The 20,691-nt window shown below is 43.4% G+C and overlaps 1 protein-coding gene across 1 annotated transcript in view; it reads right to left on the bottom strand.

Annotated features, from left to right (window-relative positions):
- Nucleotides 1-7,965: 7,965 nt before the first annotated feature.
- The window catches only part of MBD2 (methyl-CpG binding domain protein 2), a 59,106-nt gene continuing 46,380 nt past the window's right edge, over nucleotides 7,966-20,691 (bottom strand). Inside the window, exons 4-7 of the mRNA XM_010997217.3 lie at nucleotides 16,578-16,668; nucleotides 15,164-15,341; nucleotides 10,952-11,090; nucleotides 7,966-8,436 (exon numbers count right to left, since the gene is read on the bottom strand). Coding sequence (XP_010995519.3) covers nucleotides 10,964-11,090; nucleotides 15,164-15,341; nucleotides 16,578-16,668 — 396 coding nt within the window. The 3' untranslated portion in view covers nucleotides 7,966-8,436; nucleotides 10,952-10,963. The remainder of the gene's footprint in view (nucleotides 8,437-10,951; nucleotides 11,091-15,163; nucleotides 15,342-16,577; nucleotides 16,669-20,691) is intronic.

Raw genomic sequence — 20,691 nt, forward strand, 5'->3', positions numbered from 1 at the left:
CTAGTTGGCTGTACCCTGTGCATATTATCACACGCTGATGCTGGGAAGGTAGTGTCCCAGCTCAGTAGGGAGAGGACGATGGGGACTTTGCATTTGGAATCTCCCCGGATTCTGCTCTACGTGTCTCTTCCTTTGGCTGATGCTTCTCTGTATCCTTTCCCTGCAATAAATCATAACCATGAATATAACTGCTTTTAGTGAGTTCTGTGCATCCTTGTAGCAAATGCTCGAACCCGAGGGTGGTTTCCAGAGCCCCTAAACTTGGTATCAGAAGTGAGGGTGGTCTTATGAGGACTGTGCCGTCAACTTTGCAACTAATGCCAGGTACTAAGCTGATGAACTCATCCCCAGATTCACTGTTTGTAGAAGTCATTGCTCATGTCCTGGAGGAATGTATAAGCTGGTTAAGGGGAGAAACATTTGAGGAGCAGGCCCTGTGGAGTCATGTGCAATGTGTCAGATCGAGTCATGCTACCAAGAAGGGATGGACTGGAGGGAGGGATGCATTCGACAAGCCTTCAGGAAGGAAATGTGATGCTCTTGGACTTAAAGATAACAGAGGCCTTGGACTGATGGTGAGACAAAGAAGCTAGTTTTTAATGAAGAAACCAGTAAAAATGAAAGCACAAAGGTGGAAGAAGCATGACACAAAAGAATAGTGAGCAGCTGGGAGCCGGTGTTGTGGGTGACCACCAGCGGCCATGTCACTCCCATATGATTTGTCTAAGCCACCTGGGGTAATTCCAACTCCCTTTCGCAGGGACCGGTGTAGGAGTGGACGCGTCACCCAATGCTAGCCAACGAAGTAGGAGGGAAAGTGGGGGATTCTGAAGAGCAGACGTAGGAAGAAACCGTTGACCTTCTTCATCTGGCAGTTGTCCTGTCTAAACATGTCACCTGGAACCATCCTGCTACTGAGATGAGGATGAAGCTATGACACGGAGGGGAGGCCAGCACCAGAAGGCTACCCGGATGAAAAGCTGGGGCCCTGCTGGTCTGCACTGGGCATCTGACCTCCAATAGGATTGTCTTATGTATACATTTAATATAAATTTTTTGTTTATTCAAACCATTTGAGACTGGTTTTTCCGTTACTTGTGGCTAAAAGTGTACGACCGACAGAATGGCCCCTCAAAAATATCCATTCTGTCGTTCTCAGTAACAGAAATATATTAGGTTCCATGGCAAAAGGGACTTTGCAGATGCAATTAAAGTTGCAGACCTTAAAATAGGAAAGTTCTCCTGGATTATCTTGGGGGACTCAAGCTAATCGAATGAGCTCTTAAAAGCAGAGAATTTTCCCTGGCTGGAGTTGGAGACAGGAGGCAGAAGGGGAGCTGAGGAAAATCGAAAGCATAGAATGGATGTGACCTGCTTTGAGTGTTTTTAAAGTTAAGGAAGCCATGAGCCAGGGAATGTGAGCAGCCTCTAGAAGTTGAGAATGAGCCCAGCTAACAGCCATCAAGGAGATGGGACTCAGTCCTCTACTGCAGGTACCTGAACTCTGCTGACAACCTGGACGCACCAGGAAGCAGACTCTCCCCTAGAGCCTCCAGATAAAATCTCCAGCCAGCCACCACCTCCATTTCAACAGTGAGACTCTGAGCAGAGAACCAGCTGGTCACACTGTGCCAGGATTTCTGACCCACAGAAATGATGAGATTATAAATGCATGCTGTTGTAAGTTACTAAAATTGCAGTCATTTGTTACCCCAGCAATAGAAAACAAATCCAGTGTCTAAACTGATTAAGAGTTTTAGTCGGAAGAATTCACAGGTAAGATGTGTAGATCAAGGGCCAGGTGTCATTTGAGGAATTCAGACCTGGTCTAGAAGGATAGACGCCCAAGAGAACATCAGATAATCTAAGAGGTAGATGAGAACTATGTGCAAAATGGAACGGAGCTGGAGACACGAGAGGCGTGGAGAGCAGACAGAAGTCACTGTAGGAATCCAGGCAGGGGTGAACAAAAGCCTGCATGTGAGTGGCAGTGTATGAAACCATGACAGCGAGAAAGAAAACTCAGCAGGGCTTCCAGTGATGAATCAAATATTAGTGTTCAAAGCTGAGCCTAGAGGGAGGGTATGTACTGAGTAGCAATCGCTTAAAAAAAAATGGCATGTGTTCATTGCATGTTGGTATTGTTGATTTCACAAGCAGCCCAAGCGGATATCATCAGGGCTGGTCCAAGAAGGTGACGTCGCTGGGAGCCTGGGCTCTTGCTCGCCTTCCAGTTTACCATCTCTGCAGTGTTGACTCTTCATCCCCCTGTTTGTCTCTTCAAGGACACACAATGGCTGCTGAAGATCAAGGCATGAGCTCTTCATTAGGAGCATAAGGGTGTCATCGGTGTCTCTGTGAATGGCTATTGGACTAGCCAGCTTTCTGGGTCTGCCACACATCCGATGGGTAAATAAACAAATGAAAAAGATAGCCTTTTAATGTGAGGGTATGAGCCAAGTTGGTTATAGACATTTGAATTAATATGCAAGTGCTCCATGGACGTGTTTGTCAGAGCGTACATTTCTTCATTGTCACCTTGACTTCTTCCCCTAAATGTCCTGGGAGATAGCTATCTCTGGACCGGGTGGGGATGTCCTTGCGTGGTTAGGGTTCCCTCCATTCTGTAACACTCACCCATCTTCCTTCCTGCCTCTTTATGGGTCTTTAAGGATATGGCAGTGGAGCCTGTCAGATTTTGTTTTTCTAAAAAACTAAGAAGAACAAAGGTTGTGACTGTTTGCTGAGTGAATTTAAAGTTCCAGGAAAGCTGAGTGTGTTTCGGGCTCACTGACTAATAATGCATTCCCCTCCCTCTCAGTGTGAAGGGTTTTCAGGGTTAGGTGACTAATTCATCCCCTTGGCCCAGCAGCTGCTGCTAAGCTAAAATCTAGCTTACTCCAAAGAGCTACAATCATTTTTTAAAAATAACAGTCATAGCTGTAAGCTTGTGGTTTTCTCAATTATAGCAAGTATAGTAGACTCTACGTTTTGGGGGAGAAAGAGGTGAGAGAGAGAGAGAAAGGTTTTAAAAGAAGGCAGTCACTTCCATCATGAACAGCACATTCTACCATTTGCTTTTCAATCCTTCCCCATAAGTTTCCAAATGTTTTTATTTTTACACAATTAGCTACGGTTGGGTCCAAGGCCCTTTAGTATAAATCACGCCGTGATGAACTGATCAACAAGGCACCCTGACAGCGGACCACCAACCTCCCTACCCACACACACATCTCCCACTTTGGTTCACTCTTGGTCCAAGAGGTATCTGTCCAGTTAGCAAAGTTCAGGATAACGTCCCCCCAAGACAGATTCCAATCCCCCCAAAAATCACCAGGGTGTTTTTTGAGGGAAAGAGTTGCTACAGTTGATGAGATACGTACCAGACACCAGGCACTGTGGGACACATTCCCTACTGAGAACTTCATGGAAACTCTGGACACTACCCCAGAGAAGAGCACAGCATCACAAAACTGGGCACAAAATGCAGCGTCAGAATGATGGCGGGAGGGTAGACAAGAGGGTCCTTGACTCCGGGGAACCGGAACCCCAAATGAGGAGCCCTGCCCTGGAGTGGTGGTCTCACAACTCTTTCAATAAGGACCTCTTTCAAAAAACAAAAGAAGCATATGTCCCCAATTTATAGATATTTACTTATAAACGAAACACATGTACTATTCTGCTCATATATTCTGTGCTTAATGAAACCCTCAGAAATTAAAAGCTCAAAAAGATGACATGAAAACAGATGTTAAAAGCCAAAGAATGCTCTCCCACGTGCCCGAGATGCACGCCCCCAACTCTGCCGGCCCTTCCCCGGGCCCGGCGGTCCACTTGCCTCTGGCTGCCTGACTTCTCACAGCATCAAGCTCGTGAAGCAAAAAGTTGAAAGTATTACAGCAGAAGGGAAACGCTGACCCCTCCGATGAAAATAAGTCCCAGCGTCCTGCAGTGAAGAAGCCGCACCCCTTCCCACCTCTTCTAAAACATGAGTAACTCCAGTGACGCTTTCTCAGCAGGGGAGTTCGACGGAAAGCTTTGACTATTCAGACTGAAAAGGACCAAGCTTCCCACGAAGAGTCACTCTGCCCAGTGGAAGCTTTCAGGCCACCGTCACACTGTACTTGGACCACCTCTGTGTTCACGTGCCCCTCTCTGCACCTTACTGGCTTGAGGAGCTCATTTAACTGTCTGCTTCTTAGATTCCTCAACTCTTAAATGGGGGTGATAGTGTGTGCAGAGGACATGGCTTCTATGTAGTTTAAAATTCAACCATGATGTTAATGGAGGTAAATGTGTTCTGTGAATTATAAAATGTGTGGAAGTGAGAAGTAAAATATGCTGTATAAATGAGAGGAAATACAAATGTGTGTCTCCTGTCATAAAAACAAAAGCCAAATAATTGACAGTCACTTACATGCGCCCTTCTAGAGAAATCAGTTTGCAACTTGAAATTTTAAAGTCCACCCCAGACCCTTTGAGACATGCAGGTTTGATAGCTGGCTGCTCTGTTTCACAATCCCAGAGCTAATCCTGCTAGAAGTGATGATGTAATGACAAGTGAGGGGTCATATGTGCATCCCAGAAGCGAGGAGGGCAGGACAAGGGAGCCATGATGGTCCTAGCGGAGGCTTGGAGGCTATGGCCTCCCGAGGCCCAGTGTGGCCTCCACCTGATTCCGTGGAGAACCCTGTCAATCCTTTCTGTTCACTAACCACGCCAGCAGAACATCTGAGCAATTGTCTCAGTAACACACGAAAGCAGTGTCACTGGGTAAGCTTGGAAGCTCTGGGGGCCCAAACCCCAAAGTCTGAAGTCACTGAAGATGACTTTACACAAACATTTTGAAAGCTTCAAAATTTATTGCTGTACATTTTCGCATAGCATTCACTATGGAAATACTAATAGTGCAAATATTTATTTTGGACTTTGTAGCATTTGAGGGATCACAAAGCTTTTTGATATCTTTTGCAATTATTTATGAAGATCTATGTTATTCAACTTTAAAAAATTCAAACCAGTCATCTTATATTCAAAGAGATTACATAATGCTTTCTAGAGCTCCTCTCTAGCACAGACACACACACACACACACACACACACACACACACAAATACCCTAGAAGCCACCAGGGGCATTCCTTTCTGTGATAATACAGATGTCTTGCAACACTTTTCCAATGGCAAGACCCTTTGTTCGTTCACAAATTCATTCAACAAATATTAACTGACAAACTGTTTTGTGCCAGGCACTGTGCTAGGCTCTGGGGACATTAGGATGAAAAGATGCAATTTCTGCTTTCAGGGTGCTTACAGACTAAAAGTAGAAACAGACATGCAAACAAATGTACAATACAATACAGTAAAGTGCTTCCACGGAGGTATTTACAAAGTGCAGTGGGAATTTGGAAGAGGGAGAAAGAACATCTGCCTGGAGAAATCAGGGACAGCTTCACAGAGGAGGTGGCCACTGAGCTGCAACTTGACCAGTGCTCGGGAATTTGCCATTTGACAGGCAGCCAAAGGGGACGACAGGTGCAAAGACACAGAGGCCCAAGGGGCACTTCGAAGGAGCAGGTGATGCGGTTTTTCTTGAGCCGAAGGTGCGGTGGGGACAGTGGCAGGATGAGCTAGACAAGTAGGCAGGTAGCAGATCATGAAGAGCCTTGTGATTACTTGTCCATTTAGTCAACAAACATTTATTGAGCACCGACTGTGTGCTGGGCACTAGGCTAAGCGCTGGGGTTATAACAGGGAACAAGACAGACATATCCTTGCTCTCATGGAGCTTACATTCTAGCAGAGAGAGAGAGACAAAAAGTCAACAAATAAATAAAATATTGATTTAGAAGATTTCTACAAAGGAAATAAACAGAATGCCAAGGCAGAAAATAAAGTATCGCGGGTGTATTAAGTTGGGGGTAGTTAGGGTTATCAGCAAATGCCTTATCAAAAGACCCTTGCGAGGATCCTAACAAGAGCGTGCTCCCACGGGAGCACTGGCCACGCGCCAGGCACTGTGCTAACACTTTACAAACAGTGTCTCGTCCAGTCCTCACGACGGCTCTATGAGGTAGGTGTGATTCCTAGTTCACTGAGGAGGAACAGGCTCAAAGACATGAAGGAACCTGACAAGTCACACACACGGCAAAACCAGGTTCCATCACAGGTTCTCTCCATTTCAAAGCACTCTAAACTGGGTACACAGAGAAGGGAGGAATTTTGAGCAGGGAAATGAGATGGTCACATTTGCTTCAAGGACCATTCTGATGACTATAGGGAGGAGACAAAGGAGAGATGGAGAGGGAAGGAGAAGGGAAAAAAAAAAAAGGAAGCCATTGAAAGTGCCAAGGAGAGGAGAAGAGGTTGCATGTTGAGTGGTGGCAGGACTGGAGAAGAGATGTGGGTGTGGGAAATCTGGTTAGTAGTTCTAACTGGACTGATGGGGTGCTGGAGGCAAGGGAAAGAGTGGGGTCACACCTGGGCTTCTGCCTTGGGCAACTGGATCAGATGACTTGCTTTTATCCAAGTTAGGAAATGCAAGATGGTGGTGGGTTTGTGGGGTAAGATGATGAATTTAATATTGGACACGTCCTGTGGGCATACTGGGAACCCCTTGACTTACGGGATGTTTCCCAGCTGGACACCATGCAATGGCTTTCACACCTTGTTCTCTACCTGAGCAAAGTATATAAGAACAAAAATCAAAGTTTTGTGTGTGTTTACATTGTGTGTCTCGTTTTACAAAAGTTGTTTATAAAAGCGTTTTACCCCAGCCTGATTACAAAGGAAGAATCATGGACTTGGAGGGAGTCTAAGAGAAGCCTTTGGACATTCCTTCTCACTAGTCACGAGAGCTTTTAAAAAGAACTCAATATTAACTTCCCACTGCCACCCCAACTGGTCTGAAGGGTCCAGAGCAGGCACCCTCTGCCACTTGTCTTCCCAGAGTCTGCTCGTTTGCCAGAAAGATTACTCTGAGGAAATTGGTGGCCTAAGGCCCAGAGATCAAAGCCGAATGCAAATCAGGAATGCCAAGAAGGTGTTTCTTATGCAGTTTGGCATAAGGTCTAGAGAGACAGCGACTCAAACCTAGCCATACTGCTTTCACTTTTCCTCCCTTCCCCGGGAACTGGAAGGGAGCTGGAGGTAGTGCTTGAAAAAAAAATGCACAGGTGACGTTTATACTAAATTGGTTACATTCGCGATCATGTCATTTTGGGGGCTAATTTTAAAAGAACTCAGAGTTAATAAGTACATATAACCCCTTCCTATAGAAAGATATTATTTTTGCTCCATTTCTCAAAATGTGCTTAAACTTGCCTGGAGCCACTCCCTCCTTTCCTTGGCATCCAATTAACTTAAGCATAGTTGGATTTTTAAAACTCATTTTTTAACGCTATGCCAGTTTTAGTAATTAGATATCAATGGATATATGGTAATGAAGTTATGCTTTTGAGTTTCAACAGAAAAAAAAAATGTTCATACTTCAGAGGCCGGGTACCAGTTAGCAAAGTCTGGTTCATTACGCAGCTCTGCCTAGAAAGCTGCGTTTCTCTGCGGCAAAGGGTCCAACCTGCACCTATTAACCCTGTAAGCTAGTGGACACTGGAAAATGGGAAATGTTCTGAAAAAACAGACACGGACTTCCAGTAACATCTGAAGGGTACCTGCGTACCTAATTCATGCCTGAGGGAAGAAAACGCTTTATTCTTATAGAACTAACAAAAGTGCTCATTATAGGAAAGAAAAAAAAAATTATCCATGCTAGACGACAACTTAGAATTCAGGTGAAAGCAACAGAATTATCATGATATCCGTGGCGTATTGCAAATATGTCAACTATTTTCTGTCACCTCCATTTCAAACCGAAGGCCAAGAGATCACAGTTGAACACAAGTCAGGAACCCTAAGGAGGCTGTCATTTATGGTGTGTGCTCTTTGACAGAAATAATTCCAATCAGTCTGTGAATAGAATCATTTATTTGTCTTTACAGTGATGATGGAAGAATGTACAGGCGTCCTCTTTCAATAAAGTATAAAAATCTGTGTATATACAGTGAAGTCACAATAATCTTTAATTGGGAAATTTATTTGGTATTCCTGATCCGTTCAATATTAAAATTGCAGGGGAAACAAATATCTCATGTAAATGCTACATTTCCAGTAGATTGCACCTGGCATCAAAAAGCTCAGCTTCATCTTAAGGGTCCTGCTTGATATTACAAAAGACTAATTTTAAGTCCTAGGACTCAAAATAAACATCATTTTTGAATAATAGATATATACATCAAAAATACATCTAAAAAGGCATTGGTTAGTGCTATTAAAAAGCTCTATGTGCTCGGGTACATTTTTTCTTACAGGCCAAACCCAGTGGAAACGTTTTTGTTCAATTCTAGGAATTTGCTCTTGGGGAAAGTCAGTCGAAAGTTACCTGGAAGAAAAAGCAAACAAACTTAAGTCATCCAAGCATTTCTCAGGTGAGGTCAACAAAACCTGGAAAAGCAGTGAGAGGCTGAATTTCACTTAGAACAGCATTCAGAAAGCCCTGACAGCATTATTTACAGCTGTTTAGGTACAGTTCTGTACCTAAAAAGGGCTGCATATATCTCCTCACCGTTTCAAGTGCTTTATCTCACTTTAATACTCACTTTATTTTCAAAGAAATCATATGTACCCCTTTACATGCTTATGCAAATGTTTTCTATCTACAATTAATTAAATCACCATAAAAAGAGAAATCATAGGGCATACAAATGAAAAAAAAAAAAAAAAACACAGTAGACAAAGCCGAATCCAATCATATCTTGAGAAAATTTAGGAAAATGTCTACCAACAAAGATTTACTCTATTTCGTGATAATTTATTTTACTTCAGAGCTCTTAGAGATGACAGAAGCACACTGAGGTCTTATTATGGCTTCACTTGAGTGAAAGGGTATACCATGCAACTGCAAAAACGGAACTATTTATATATTTGAAACTATATCTCATTTGTAGCCAAATATTTTAACACCTTTGTTTTTAGGGCTTTTTCTTGCAATCACTTCTAACCTGGGTAGCACTCCTCTTGATTGTAAAATCTTAAGTAACAAGTTAAACCTCAATCTGTTACTAAAGGGATGGATGGATGGATAGATCGATTGATCAATCTCTGAATGGTTCTGTGTGGTCAGGAAATTGTGTGATCAAATGTTCCTGCTGTCACTGAATATTGTAAATATAAGGCATTGTCATTACGGCCTGATTTCTGTGTCACTGTGACATGGGCCACTCCCTGAATTCAGACAAAAGCACCGATGGGAAGGAGAGACCGTGTTAACAATGAACTCAGACCTCAGTCTGTGCCTGTACCAAACAGGACCCCTTCCTATCCACCGAGAGGCTCAAGTGAAAAACCCAGGGTCATTCTTCCCACTCTCAACCCTCACTACCAGTCAGTCACTGGGTCCAGTCGAGGCTACCTCTGAATACATCACAAATCGGCCTCTTCCTCTTTTTCTCCTCACCCACTGCCAAGACCCTCATGAAGCACCATCACCTCTTGCTGAGGGACAGCTGCCTCCTAAACGGTCTCCTTGCTTCCAGACTTTCCCTCCTCCATTTCTTTTTCATGCAGCAGCCAGAAGGATCTTGTCAATAAGCAAATCTCACCACATCTGGAAGCCTCCAGTGGATTTCCAGTGGTTTCAGTGGTTTTAATGATAAAAGCTCAAAATCCTTCACAATAATCCACAAGCCTCAGCATGATTGGATTCATCTCTGAGCATTCTAACTCTCCCTTGACTTACTACATTCCAACCATGGTGGTGATCTTTCCTTTGTTCCTTAAAGGAGCTGAGTCCTTCCTGCTGTTTCTTCTGATGAGAACATGGTTCACCCAAACTTCTGCTCACTCCTACTGGCCTTACAGCCTCACAGAATCATCACCTTCCAGAGAGGCCGAGTTGGCCCTGCTGTCACATTAGCTGCTCCCCCATCAGCTCTCCCAATACCTTCACTTTCCCTTCACTGTGCTCATCACAATTGCTAATTATACAGTTAGGGGAGCATTGGTTCCATACAACTGTACAGTAAGTTCTATGTGCCCAGGGGCTGTGGAACTGTGCCCAGCACTTCGCCCCCAGGACCCAGCACTGAACGCAAGACTGACTCTCAGGACAGAGAGGAAGGGCTCGAAGATGACAACAGGAACTCTCTCGTCCCGCTGCTCCCTCATTCCCTCCCTCCAGCTCTTTCTCTTTCCCTCCCAACTTCACCCCAGCTCAGCTGCAAAGGATGCAAATAAATAATGGGCTTAGGGGTGGTAAAAAGACATGGCCCCCAAAACAAAGCAGGATAGAGCTAGGAAGTAAGATGCCACGTGAACCCTCAGAGATCGGGGGGTAACCATGTAAAAAGACTATGTACCCAACAGAACAGAGCCTGTCAAACTCAGCTGTGAGTTCAGGACAGGATCACAATTTGTAATGTTTAGGGTCCATTATTCATTATACTTTAAAATGCCGTTCTCATTCTCCCTGCATCACGTCTGCGCTAGAAAAAGAGAGGGATTTTGCCTACTTTGTGACCATAGTTTTACAGAGGGGACTACTGACCCCAGACAGCTACTGCGGTGGAGGTGACAGCCTTCCTCTCCTGCAGCCGCCCCTCCCCCCAGGGCAGAGCCCTTTTCTCTGTCCCCTGCTTTTCTCTAGTGACGCCTTGCAGGTTTTCCACCTGGCATTAAGAAAGGAGGCCGGATCCCTTGCGAGTGGCTGCAGGGGTGTGGACGTCTTCACATAATGAGAAGAAAAGGATGCAACCCTGACACGGTCCTCGGACACAGACTGGGGGAAACCACAGCGCGCGCGCAGGAGAAGGCGCCTGAGCCAGCGCCCAAGCAGGCGCCAAAGGGCAAAGCAAGGAGGTGAAAGGCCTGAAGCTGCGCGTCTCTCTGGTGCCGTTTACCTGATGCTAATCTTAGGCCTCATCTCCACTGTCCATCTCTATGTCCATCTCCTCCGTGTCCGCGGCTCGGGACAAGATGTCCGCCATCAGGGCTTCTTCCAGTTTCTTACGCACTTGCTGCACGCGCTCTTCCTGTTTCCTTTTTAAAAACAGTAAAAAAGACTCCGATAACTTGGCAAGTAATGGAAAGACGAAGTTGCCGATATGGTTTCTTTTTACTTCAAAGTCACGAACATGCCCAAGAAACACGCATTCCCTTCTCCTTAGACTTTGCAGAAGTTGCTTCTGCCCTCACAAAAGCAAGCCACACAGGCGATGAGTCTTGCCAAAAACAGGGCTTTTCGGACAAGCAGGTGTCCCTCATCTCACAGAGAATTGTGGGAGCACTAGATTTATTTCAGTGACTTTTTCTTCAACTTCAAAAACTTCAAGTATGTGAAGAGTTAGGGTTATTCCTATCAAGGATGATAACATAAAAGCAGGGAAGTCGTATGGAAAAATAAAGAAGGAAAAGAGATTTGTGCAGTGAGGCGCTGAGAAGGATGGAGGAGGTGGGGGCACGAGGTCAGGGGAGAGGTAGCTGGAGCTCTCTCCTGGGTCCGCAGACCTGCGGGCCATCAAGGAGGAGCCAAGACCTCCGCTTCTGTACACCAGGGACAGACACTGAGAAGGCTCTTTGCCTGAGATGTGCGAGTAGGTTAGGGACGTGCCACAAGTTTCTCTGTGTCTTGGGGACGGTAAAGGGACCTCAAAAGGGAGAGTGAATGACACCAAGTCATAAAAAAGTTTCAGAACCATCAGAAGAAAAACAAAGCCCAGGAAGAAAGGCTACTGGTATACACGGTATCATTAAAAAGCAGGAAAGGGGGAGGGCATAGCTCAAGTGGTGCCTAGCATGCGCAAGGTCCTGGGTTCAATCCCCAGTACCTCCTCTAAAAATAAACAAACCTACTTACCTCCCCCCACCACCACCAAAGTAAAATAATTAAGTAATACAATAATAAATAAATAAATAATTTTTTGGTTGTTTTAAAAAAAATAATAAAAAGCAGGAAAAAATTGAGAGTAGCTCCCTGACAGGGCAAGAGGGATTCCTAAAACAGTTCTAGCAAACAAAGATGGGAAATAGAAATTCATACTGAGAACCCAGTGGAGAATTAAAGACTGAAGAAACACAAGAGCAGGGACAAGACTGGTAAGTGAAAGTCTTAGGGGAAAAAAAAAAAAAAAAAAGAAAAGGAGAGAGGCAAAGGCCCAGGTGGGAGGTAGCTCTGACTAGAAAACAGGACGAATCAGCTCCTGAGACCAAAGGAAAGGCGGTCAGGATGGAGAAGGAGGAGGAGATGGAGCAGCCTGTGACAGGAAAGAGATGCAACAAGGAATACTGAGGGCTCTGCTGAGAAAAAAAAAAAAAAAGAAAAAGATTTTCTCCATCAACAGTTGAGGAAGACAAACTGCAGCACTGCCCCAGCGCCAGGCAAGCAGAAGGGCAGAGGGGCAACGTTCCAGAAGACTCCACCAAGACGCCCTGAGCATTCACCCCCTGGGCGCTCAGTCAGTTGTAAAGTCACCTTTCTCTCCATCTCATGAGTCCAAAGGAATGAAACGACCATACATGGTGGAGCCACAAAACCTTAAAGGTCATCTTTACTGAACTCTAGAAACAGCACAAAGAGAAAAAAAGCTCAAACTTCCACCTTTTAAATGAATTTGCAAAAAGAGGGGGGCTGTCCCTGAGTCAGAGGAGCACTGCAGCCTCTGGCATATCAACAGAAACTGGGGTTGAGCAGATTTTCCCGCAGTGGAGCAGGGCTGGGAAGGACACGCTGCCTGTTTCTTGTACAGTTAGTCTTGCCTCTGGCTCCGGGACTCAGGGTTTATGATCGATGGCATATCAGTCTCACTGGCAGTGTCGCCCGCCTAGTAAGAGTGTGAGAGCCTGCCCAACCTGCCCCGAGGTAACCCCTTCAGGAAGACGGAGAAAACGGAAGGCAGGGTGCTTTTCGCTTCGGGAAGAGGGAAGTATGTCTTAAACTCTGACATTGGCCATGGCTTCCCTTTTGTCTTGAATATTGCTTCCTACATTTATGAAAGCCGAAATCAAAGCACTGGGTGATGTGATGGGTGGAATTCTAGCACAGTCCCCAAGATGTCACCACCTGCCCCTGTACACATTTGTAGTAAAATTCTCTCCCCTCAAGGGCAGGCAGAACTTATGAATATGATGGGATATCATCCTATGATTAGGTTACCCATCAACTGACCTTGAGTCAATCAAAAGGGATTATCACAGAGAGCCCGACCTAACAAAAAGAGGCTTAAAGGGGGCTGGGCCCTTCCAGTAAGAAGCAGGGGAGGGAATATGTTAAGAGCTATTGCCGGCAGCCTCCAACCGCTGAGAACAGCCCCCATCCCACAGCCAACAGGAGAAGAGGGGACTCAGTCCCAAAGCTACAAGGAAATGAATCCTGCAACAACCGCAGGAGCTTGAAAGAGGAGCCCAAGCTTCAGAAGGGAAGGCGGTACTACTGACACTTGGATTTCAGCTTTGTGAGACCCCAGGCAGAGAATCCAGTCACGCCTGGCCCAGACCTCTGACCCACAGACCTGAGCACTATAAACGGGTATTGTTTTAAGCTGCCAGGGTGATGAGAATTTGTTACTTAGTATCAGGAAACAAATACACCCATAGAGGAAACTGTATCAGGACTGCTGAAAAAACTACATGCTTAGTGTTGAGATCTTTAGTTGAAGGTTTAATAGAAATAGATTATTGGTTTCACAGTTGGAGAAAGGGTAACAATTCCATTTGCAGTCATTTATTTTGAACCTGTACTAATTCAACAAGAAATGTCTGCATAATAACTTCTGTTATGACAGTGAGAGCAAATGGACAATTTGTTAGACAAGTCAACCCTAAAAGGAAAGCGTCCAGAACTGGCTTTGAGACAGTTTCCTCTGCTATCAAAAGATAGGGTGTTGAAGTCCTCCACATTCCCATCACATCACTCAGAACCTCAGTCAACACCCATAATGACCTAGTGGAATCTCTGCTGATTAACTGGGCACGCATTCCAAGGCAGATGGGAACTTGTCTCAGGAGTAATTTCCTTCCTCAGGGGTAAGGATAATACAAAGAGCAAGTCGATTCCTTTCCTTGATTTTACAGTTTGTTTTTCTTAAAAAATGACACTGATCATAAATCCTATGTAATTAAGGCATCTGAATGCAACTTTGAACCATTCTACGTCTTTGCAAAAGGAACGACTTAAAAACTCAGGAAAGGCTTTCTGATTATGAACCTAGTTAGACTCACATATTTAAAAACATTCTCGTGCCAACTTTCATAGATTTATTTTTAAAAAATACAAATATAATACATATTTTCTAATTCAAAAGTGCCATCTGCTGGTTTCATCTAGGAATAATATTCTAGTAGTCAGCTTTCTGGTTTACATTCAGAGGCTAGAAATAGTGAAGCATACACACTGTCCTATTATTAAATAATTATTAAATAATTTGCTGCTAAAGCCCTAATTTGTGGCCCAGCCTTAGAAAGAGTAAAAGATGTTAATGGGTGCAGCTTGTGTCCGCTCCTCATTCCTGGCTGTTTTACTGCTTTACCCTCTGCTTCATCTTTCTTCTCATTTGCTTCTCATCTGGCTTGTGTGTGTGTGTGTGTGTGTGTGTGTGTGTGTGTGTTTGAAACAAGGTGAAGTAAAGATAAATAAATCTCTAAATTGAGCTTAATGAGATAAACATAATCAAGAGAAGTAAACTGAACTTTGAAAACAGAGCTGAGCTTAAAGTAGCATGGCTCTGATCTGCTTAAAGAGAGACACACCAGTGCAGAAGCAATCACAAAAGGCATGACTGAAAGGGGTTCTTCAGAGCAGAAGGGCAGAACCCCAGATTGCGTAAGACACTGCAACCATGATGCGGAGAGAGTGCGACCGTCATCGTGATGATGCGGCTACGCACAGCACGGCTACCTTTTTCAAGCACATATTTGTTTTAAATGTCCTGTATCACTTTCCATTAGTTTCACAAAAGCTCTGTAAACACACACACACACACGCACACGCACACGCACACACACGTAACTTCTTGATTGATTCACCACTTACTAGATGTACCACTGAGCCCATTGGGCAGTATAAAATGTACCAAGTGCAAAGGACAAGTTTTTGAAGTCATGCTATGCTGCCTTACCTAATGTCTTCATCTGTGACAATGAAAGCCTTGCAGAGGGGTTGAGATGTGTTAAGCCAGACAGCGGGGTTCTTTTCCACAGCAGCGGAGACTTGCCCTGTGATGGGTGCAGAGCTTGTGTGCAAAGCACTGGCAACAGCAGACAGAAGGGTCTCATCATTACTACCCGGACCAACTCCTGCAATCAGAAACATGCAAAAAATTAAAGGAAGTTTCTGGACGCGCTGAGCAAACCTTATGCAATCTAAAACAACTCATATTTTTATATGCATTTGGGATCAGCTATTTAAAACTGACACAAGCCAAAGCAGAAAAAGCTAACAGCGTATCTACTCAGTTATTATACACCAAAAATTAACATTTGAGAAATAGTAACAGAACACCTAAAAATAAAGTTTTATTAACAGAATTTAAAAATACATTTTCCAAGTACTAACTTTTTAAAAGTTGGCTGCATTTCCTCAAGCAAAGTCAATTATTTTAATGATCTAAGTCCCTTCTAAAGTCGTATCATCCTCACATATTCCTATTAATGCATCCCTAGGGTCCTGGAATAGGTTCTCTTGTAGCTTTTAACATTAATTCCTATCCGTACCTCAACGCTGATCTTCTTTGTGTAGGGCTTTCAAAGGAAAAGCCAATGCAAGTATGCTGTACCTGCACTTTTGACAGCTTTTTCAAATACCTAACAAAATATCCAAACTAATAGAATTAATTTGTTAAACCTAGTTAAAGCAACAGTTTCCAGGAACATAAAGAGATGAGGCAATATTCTAACCATTAATTATGAGGATTTTTGAGCAACCCACAATATAGCAAGATTTCAAAGCCAAAGTTCTAACTTGAAAACGAACGCTTCTCTAGAACTTGGAGTTAACATATGACTGACAAGCACACTGGCCGGCAACTGAGTTCTCCACCCCAGATCCCCCTCGCTGCTGTCACGGGACCAATGGGCATCTGCTCCCACTGCTACCTGCGGCAGCGGTTTGTGGAGGGGAGAGGCAGAAGGAGAGCTGCTGGCTGTTCTTTTGGTAAGAGGAGGACAGGAAGAGCAAGTGCAGGGGCCAGATGAGGCTTCGAGCAGGAAGCCTGGAACATTCTGCCACTTTGCTACATTTGGTTCTAAAAGCAGCACATGGGTTAACTTCTGTGATGAACCTAACTAACCTAAAGCCAAAAATGTATACACAGAAAAAAAAAATCTTAGGTAGGACATTGCCCTGAAACATCCCTGCAACATACAAGCTTTTCATGGACATTTCCTCTGCGTTTACTAAAACCTAAGAGGTTCATATCCAGCAAGGCGTACAGTCCCCAAAGCAGAGACCTGTCTCAGTCATGTGTGACTGCACTGCATCTAACACAGAGCCTGGCACATAGTAGGTACTGCTCAACTGAACTTCGATAATACCTTGAAGACCTTTAGGTAGTTCCATGGTTTTTATAATTTGTTCTGTTACATCTGATGCACTAAGTCCTTGTAGCCTCTTCTCCCAGAAAAGCTGTAAGGCAAAACATCACTGTTAATAGATACATTCTTGGAACAAGAAAGTAGCGCATCGATGCTGTTGAATAATGAAATTGAAATCATTTCAGTAGTTTCCTAATTTCCCCGTTTTTGTTCCCTTACAAAAAGCTAAATGATACTCCAAACATGAATTACTTCAACATATCATAATCCTTTCAAATATTACTTAAAAACTGTTGTTTTGTTATTCTATGCAACCTATTCACTTGTTACATACTATAGATTGTTACATGCTATCTGCTGTATAGAGTCCTTTATAAGGTATCTTCCAAAGAATATAACTTGAATTTCTTAAAAGATTCATTTGGCATGAAAATTTAATGTTACAATTTATCAGGGAAAAGAAAACAAACTGATCATGTAATACTCCTGTATCCAATATTGTTAGGCAAAGAGCTCCTCCACCTTTGTGATTTTTCCAAGACACTGAAGTTCAGCCCTTTAGCATACTTTAAAGGGAAAAAGGGCTAATTTTTATGGAAACTTTTCTGAAATGTCTTACATACTTCCTTGCTGTTTAAACAGGATGTCACATTCATGAGTAACTCTCTTCCTGCTGCACAGAGCCCGGGTTGCCTTAGTCACTCAGTGGCCCCTGGTCATCTTTCTGGCCTCAGTGAGCACACTGATGGCTCCTCATACCCCATGGGGTTACTCAGGTCTGCAATTGCTTATTCAAACACTAAATGGTCCAAGACAGTCCCGCTGTTTGGTTTTATGTCTCCTCTACACTCAATTCTCACTCCTAGCTGGCTGGTGCTCCTCACTGTGCCACTCATCCATTCACCATGTTTGTTGAGCTCCTACTATGTGCTGTGCTTGTCCTGCAGATGCAACAGAAAATATAATAGATACTGTCTTTGTCCTCAAGCCTCATCTCTTGTCTGCTTCATATTTACTGTAGCCCCCAAAAACAGATAAAGGAATTCCTTAGGATTCTGTATATCTGTCTTTCATCCTGGTTCCCTAGGGCCTGACATAGAGTAAATACTAAAAAGGTGTTTGTGTGAATGACTGAATATGGGAGTAAATGGACCCAGAATGAGGATCTTTAGGGGCACACAAAACTAAGCTGAAACCCCAGCCATAGATGTACGACCTTAGACAAGTTCTGTAACCTCCAAAGTTTCAATCTTCTCTTCTGTAAAATGTGGCAGCAATGACTATCAAATAAGATTATTGTGGGGACTGAATAAAGTGATTAATATATGTCCACATACTGTAATGTATGTCCACATACTGCCACAGTATAGGCACAAGGTCTATTATATTTACTTTCACAAAGTTTGACCACTCAGAGGGCTTTTCAGGCTTTTATTCTAACTTCTGGATATTTGAAAAGTATCAGATAATCACCTTCCAGACAAATGGGAAGACACAGTAAAATAATTCTATTTATGGCAGAAGAGTAATATGTTAGATTGTATAATAACCAAAAGTGCCAGCACCAGAGGTAGCCTGCTTCACTGTGCTTTGAAGACCTTTGGTATACGGTCACATCTCCTTACGTCTCCCTATGAATTACGTCAGCAGCAGAATACACGGCCAACTGACGTGAGGACATGAGTACATTAACCATCATGAGGGAAAAATAGGTGAAGGTAATAATTGATGAAGGTGATAAATGTCTCAAGAAACCCTGCCTGCTTTTTGTTTTCTCTTTGGGGAAATAACATCATATGTGCTTTGAATGTCACAACTACAGGGGGAAAAAACCGAAGATACGAAAGCACAGTTCATTCCTAATGAAAAAGTATACAGAGGTATCAGTGAATATGAGATTAGTGAGTACTTTTATAATACAATTATACATACATAATTTAATTTGTAAAAATAAACTTATGCTACCAAAAACAAAGTATGAAAACCATGTACAGAGATGATTATTAATATTTTACATCAAAAAATTCCAATTCTAGAAATCAAGTTAAATGTTTACATTCTATCATTTTTAATTTTTAAATTTCTATTAATCTGAAGGGAAATAATGCAAAAATTTAGGAAGAAAAAATTTTCAAAATAAATCTTGGACTGAGAAACGAGTGTACCACTCTAGATTACAAGTCCTGGAGCCACCACGTGACATCTGATAGCCCTCAACTAAATCCAAAGTTGAATCTGACAGGTTTGATGACTTCTTCATAAATGAAACGCTTATGCTCTGAAAATGGAGATGAACGTATTTACGTACGTGTAAGTGTGTGTGTGTGTTTGTGTGTGTATTTCTCCCCTCATCCCTACCCGCCGGGAGCTGAGTGGGGAACTGAAAAAGGTCAGAAAAGGAAAGGAGGCTAGGTGAGCAAAGAAAACATTTAACTGGTCAAGGTCACCAGTGCCCACCTCTCCATCCTGTCCACCACTTGTTCAAAGCCAATAAGCTCCCCTAGGTCCTGTGAGGACTGGAACCATCTTCATGACATAGATGTCTGTTTACATTTCAGCATGTTCCTAACTCACCTTCTCTACATCCATCTCAGGTTCCTGCTTCTTCTGTTTGTTTTAGAGAGTGGGGATTCTTTAAATTTGCACTTTAAAATATCTTTAAAATTTACATAAATATATATGTGTGTGTGTGTGTGTGTGTGTGTGTGTATATAAAAGAAGCCAGTCTTTTACATACTGTATGACCAAATTTATATGACATCTTGAAAAAGAAAAAAACTACAGGGATGGGTGTGGGGGTCAGGGGTGGAGGGACAGTCTGACTACAAGAGGTCAGCCCAAGGGAATTCCTTAGGGTGTTGGAATTGTAATCTTTTTTTTTTTTTTAATATATATAAACACAAACTTTATTCAGATTATACAATTACCTTTTTCTTTTTTTTTCCAAGCTAAGTGCTCAAGGAATGATCAATATGCACTATCTTCATTCTCCCAGCTCCATTTGAACTGTTGTACTCCAGCCCCTACTCCATGAATTTCTATTAAATTTACTCTAGCAGTTGGTCAGCTCCTCTCCCCAAATTCAGTGACCTTTCATTATCTCTGGTCACTGTATATCCCTGAATGCCTGGAGGGGTGCAGGGAAAGAGAGAGGTCTTCCTCTCCCTGAATTTAAAATTTCAGGTCTGCTCATTGATGCATTCTGTATGTTTACTAGGTCATCTGCAGTTCTTCCTGGTGCATTACTATTAGAAACCTAAAGACAGGAATACCACGAAGATGAGTCTTCCTAAATTTGTAAGGCACCCCCCCTCTTGTCTCTTCCACCATACTTTCATGAACACTACTGCTTTCATAAATCCCAACCTACTCAATAAAAACCTGATTACACCTGCAGAATCCAATGATCTTCTCAGCTTAACCCTGCTGCCTGGTGTGAGGTCAGATAATCAATGTAATATTTTTAAGGGTCGATGGTCTAAGATTTGGAGAAACTCCCTAATGTGCTACCACCCGCAGTTATCACACCCCTTTTAACCTCCGCTAATCCGACCCTGTGGGTGCCTCTAATATCTTGTTTTCTTTGTCACCCTCCAGTGTATAAGAAAACTGGATAGCTCCCATGCATGCATCGTTTTATATTGCCAATGGTCTCAGCAATGCCCAGCCAGTAAACCAGTTGATGGAGAAGCACAGGATGGGATTAGAAGTTATCCAAAACCACAAAAGCGCCCACAGTATCACTGGCAGGGAGAGTGCGGCTTTGGAGAAACCATCTGATGACGAGGTGGAGCCCACTGCTACACCTTTGCTCCTCACACGGATGCAGGGTCTCTGGGGCATCAGCAGTATCAGCTGCATGCGCTTTATCTGCCTTAGAGTCCCGGCGGGCAAGCACGACGTCGTGCTCTGGAAGCTCCGTTAGTGAGATGAAGGGTCAAGCCCATCTTCCCGAAAGTAAAACCAACCCAGAATACGACTCTAGCATTTTCTTTTCTTAATGGCTGAGGATTTAACTGGGACTCTGGTGGACTCCTTCAAGTCGCCTTATGAATAATATTCAAAGATGAAGATGAGGAGGGAACAGGGATGTCAGACAACTCCTCAAGGCCAC

The sequence above is a fragment of the Camelus dromedarius genome, chromosome 28 (genome assembly GCF_036321535.1).
Source record: "Camelus dromedarius isolate mCamDro1 chromosome 28, mCamDro1.pat, whole genome shotgun sequence".
NCBI classification, from domain to species: domain Eukaryota; kingdom Metazoa; phylum Chordata; class Mammalia; order Artiodactyla; family Camelidae; genus Camelus; species Camelus dromedarius.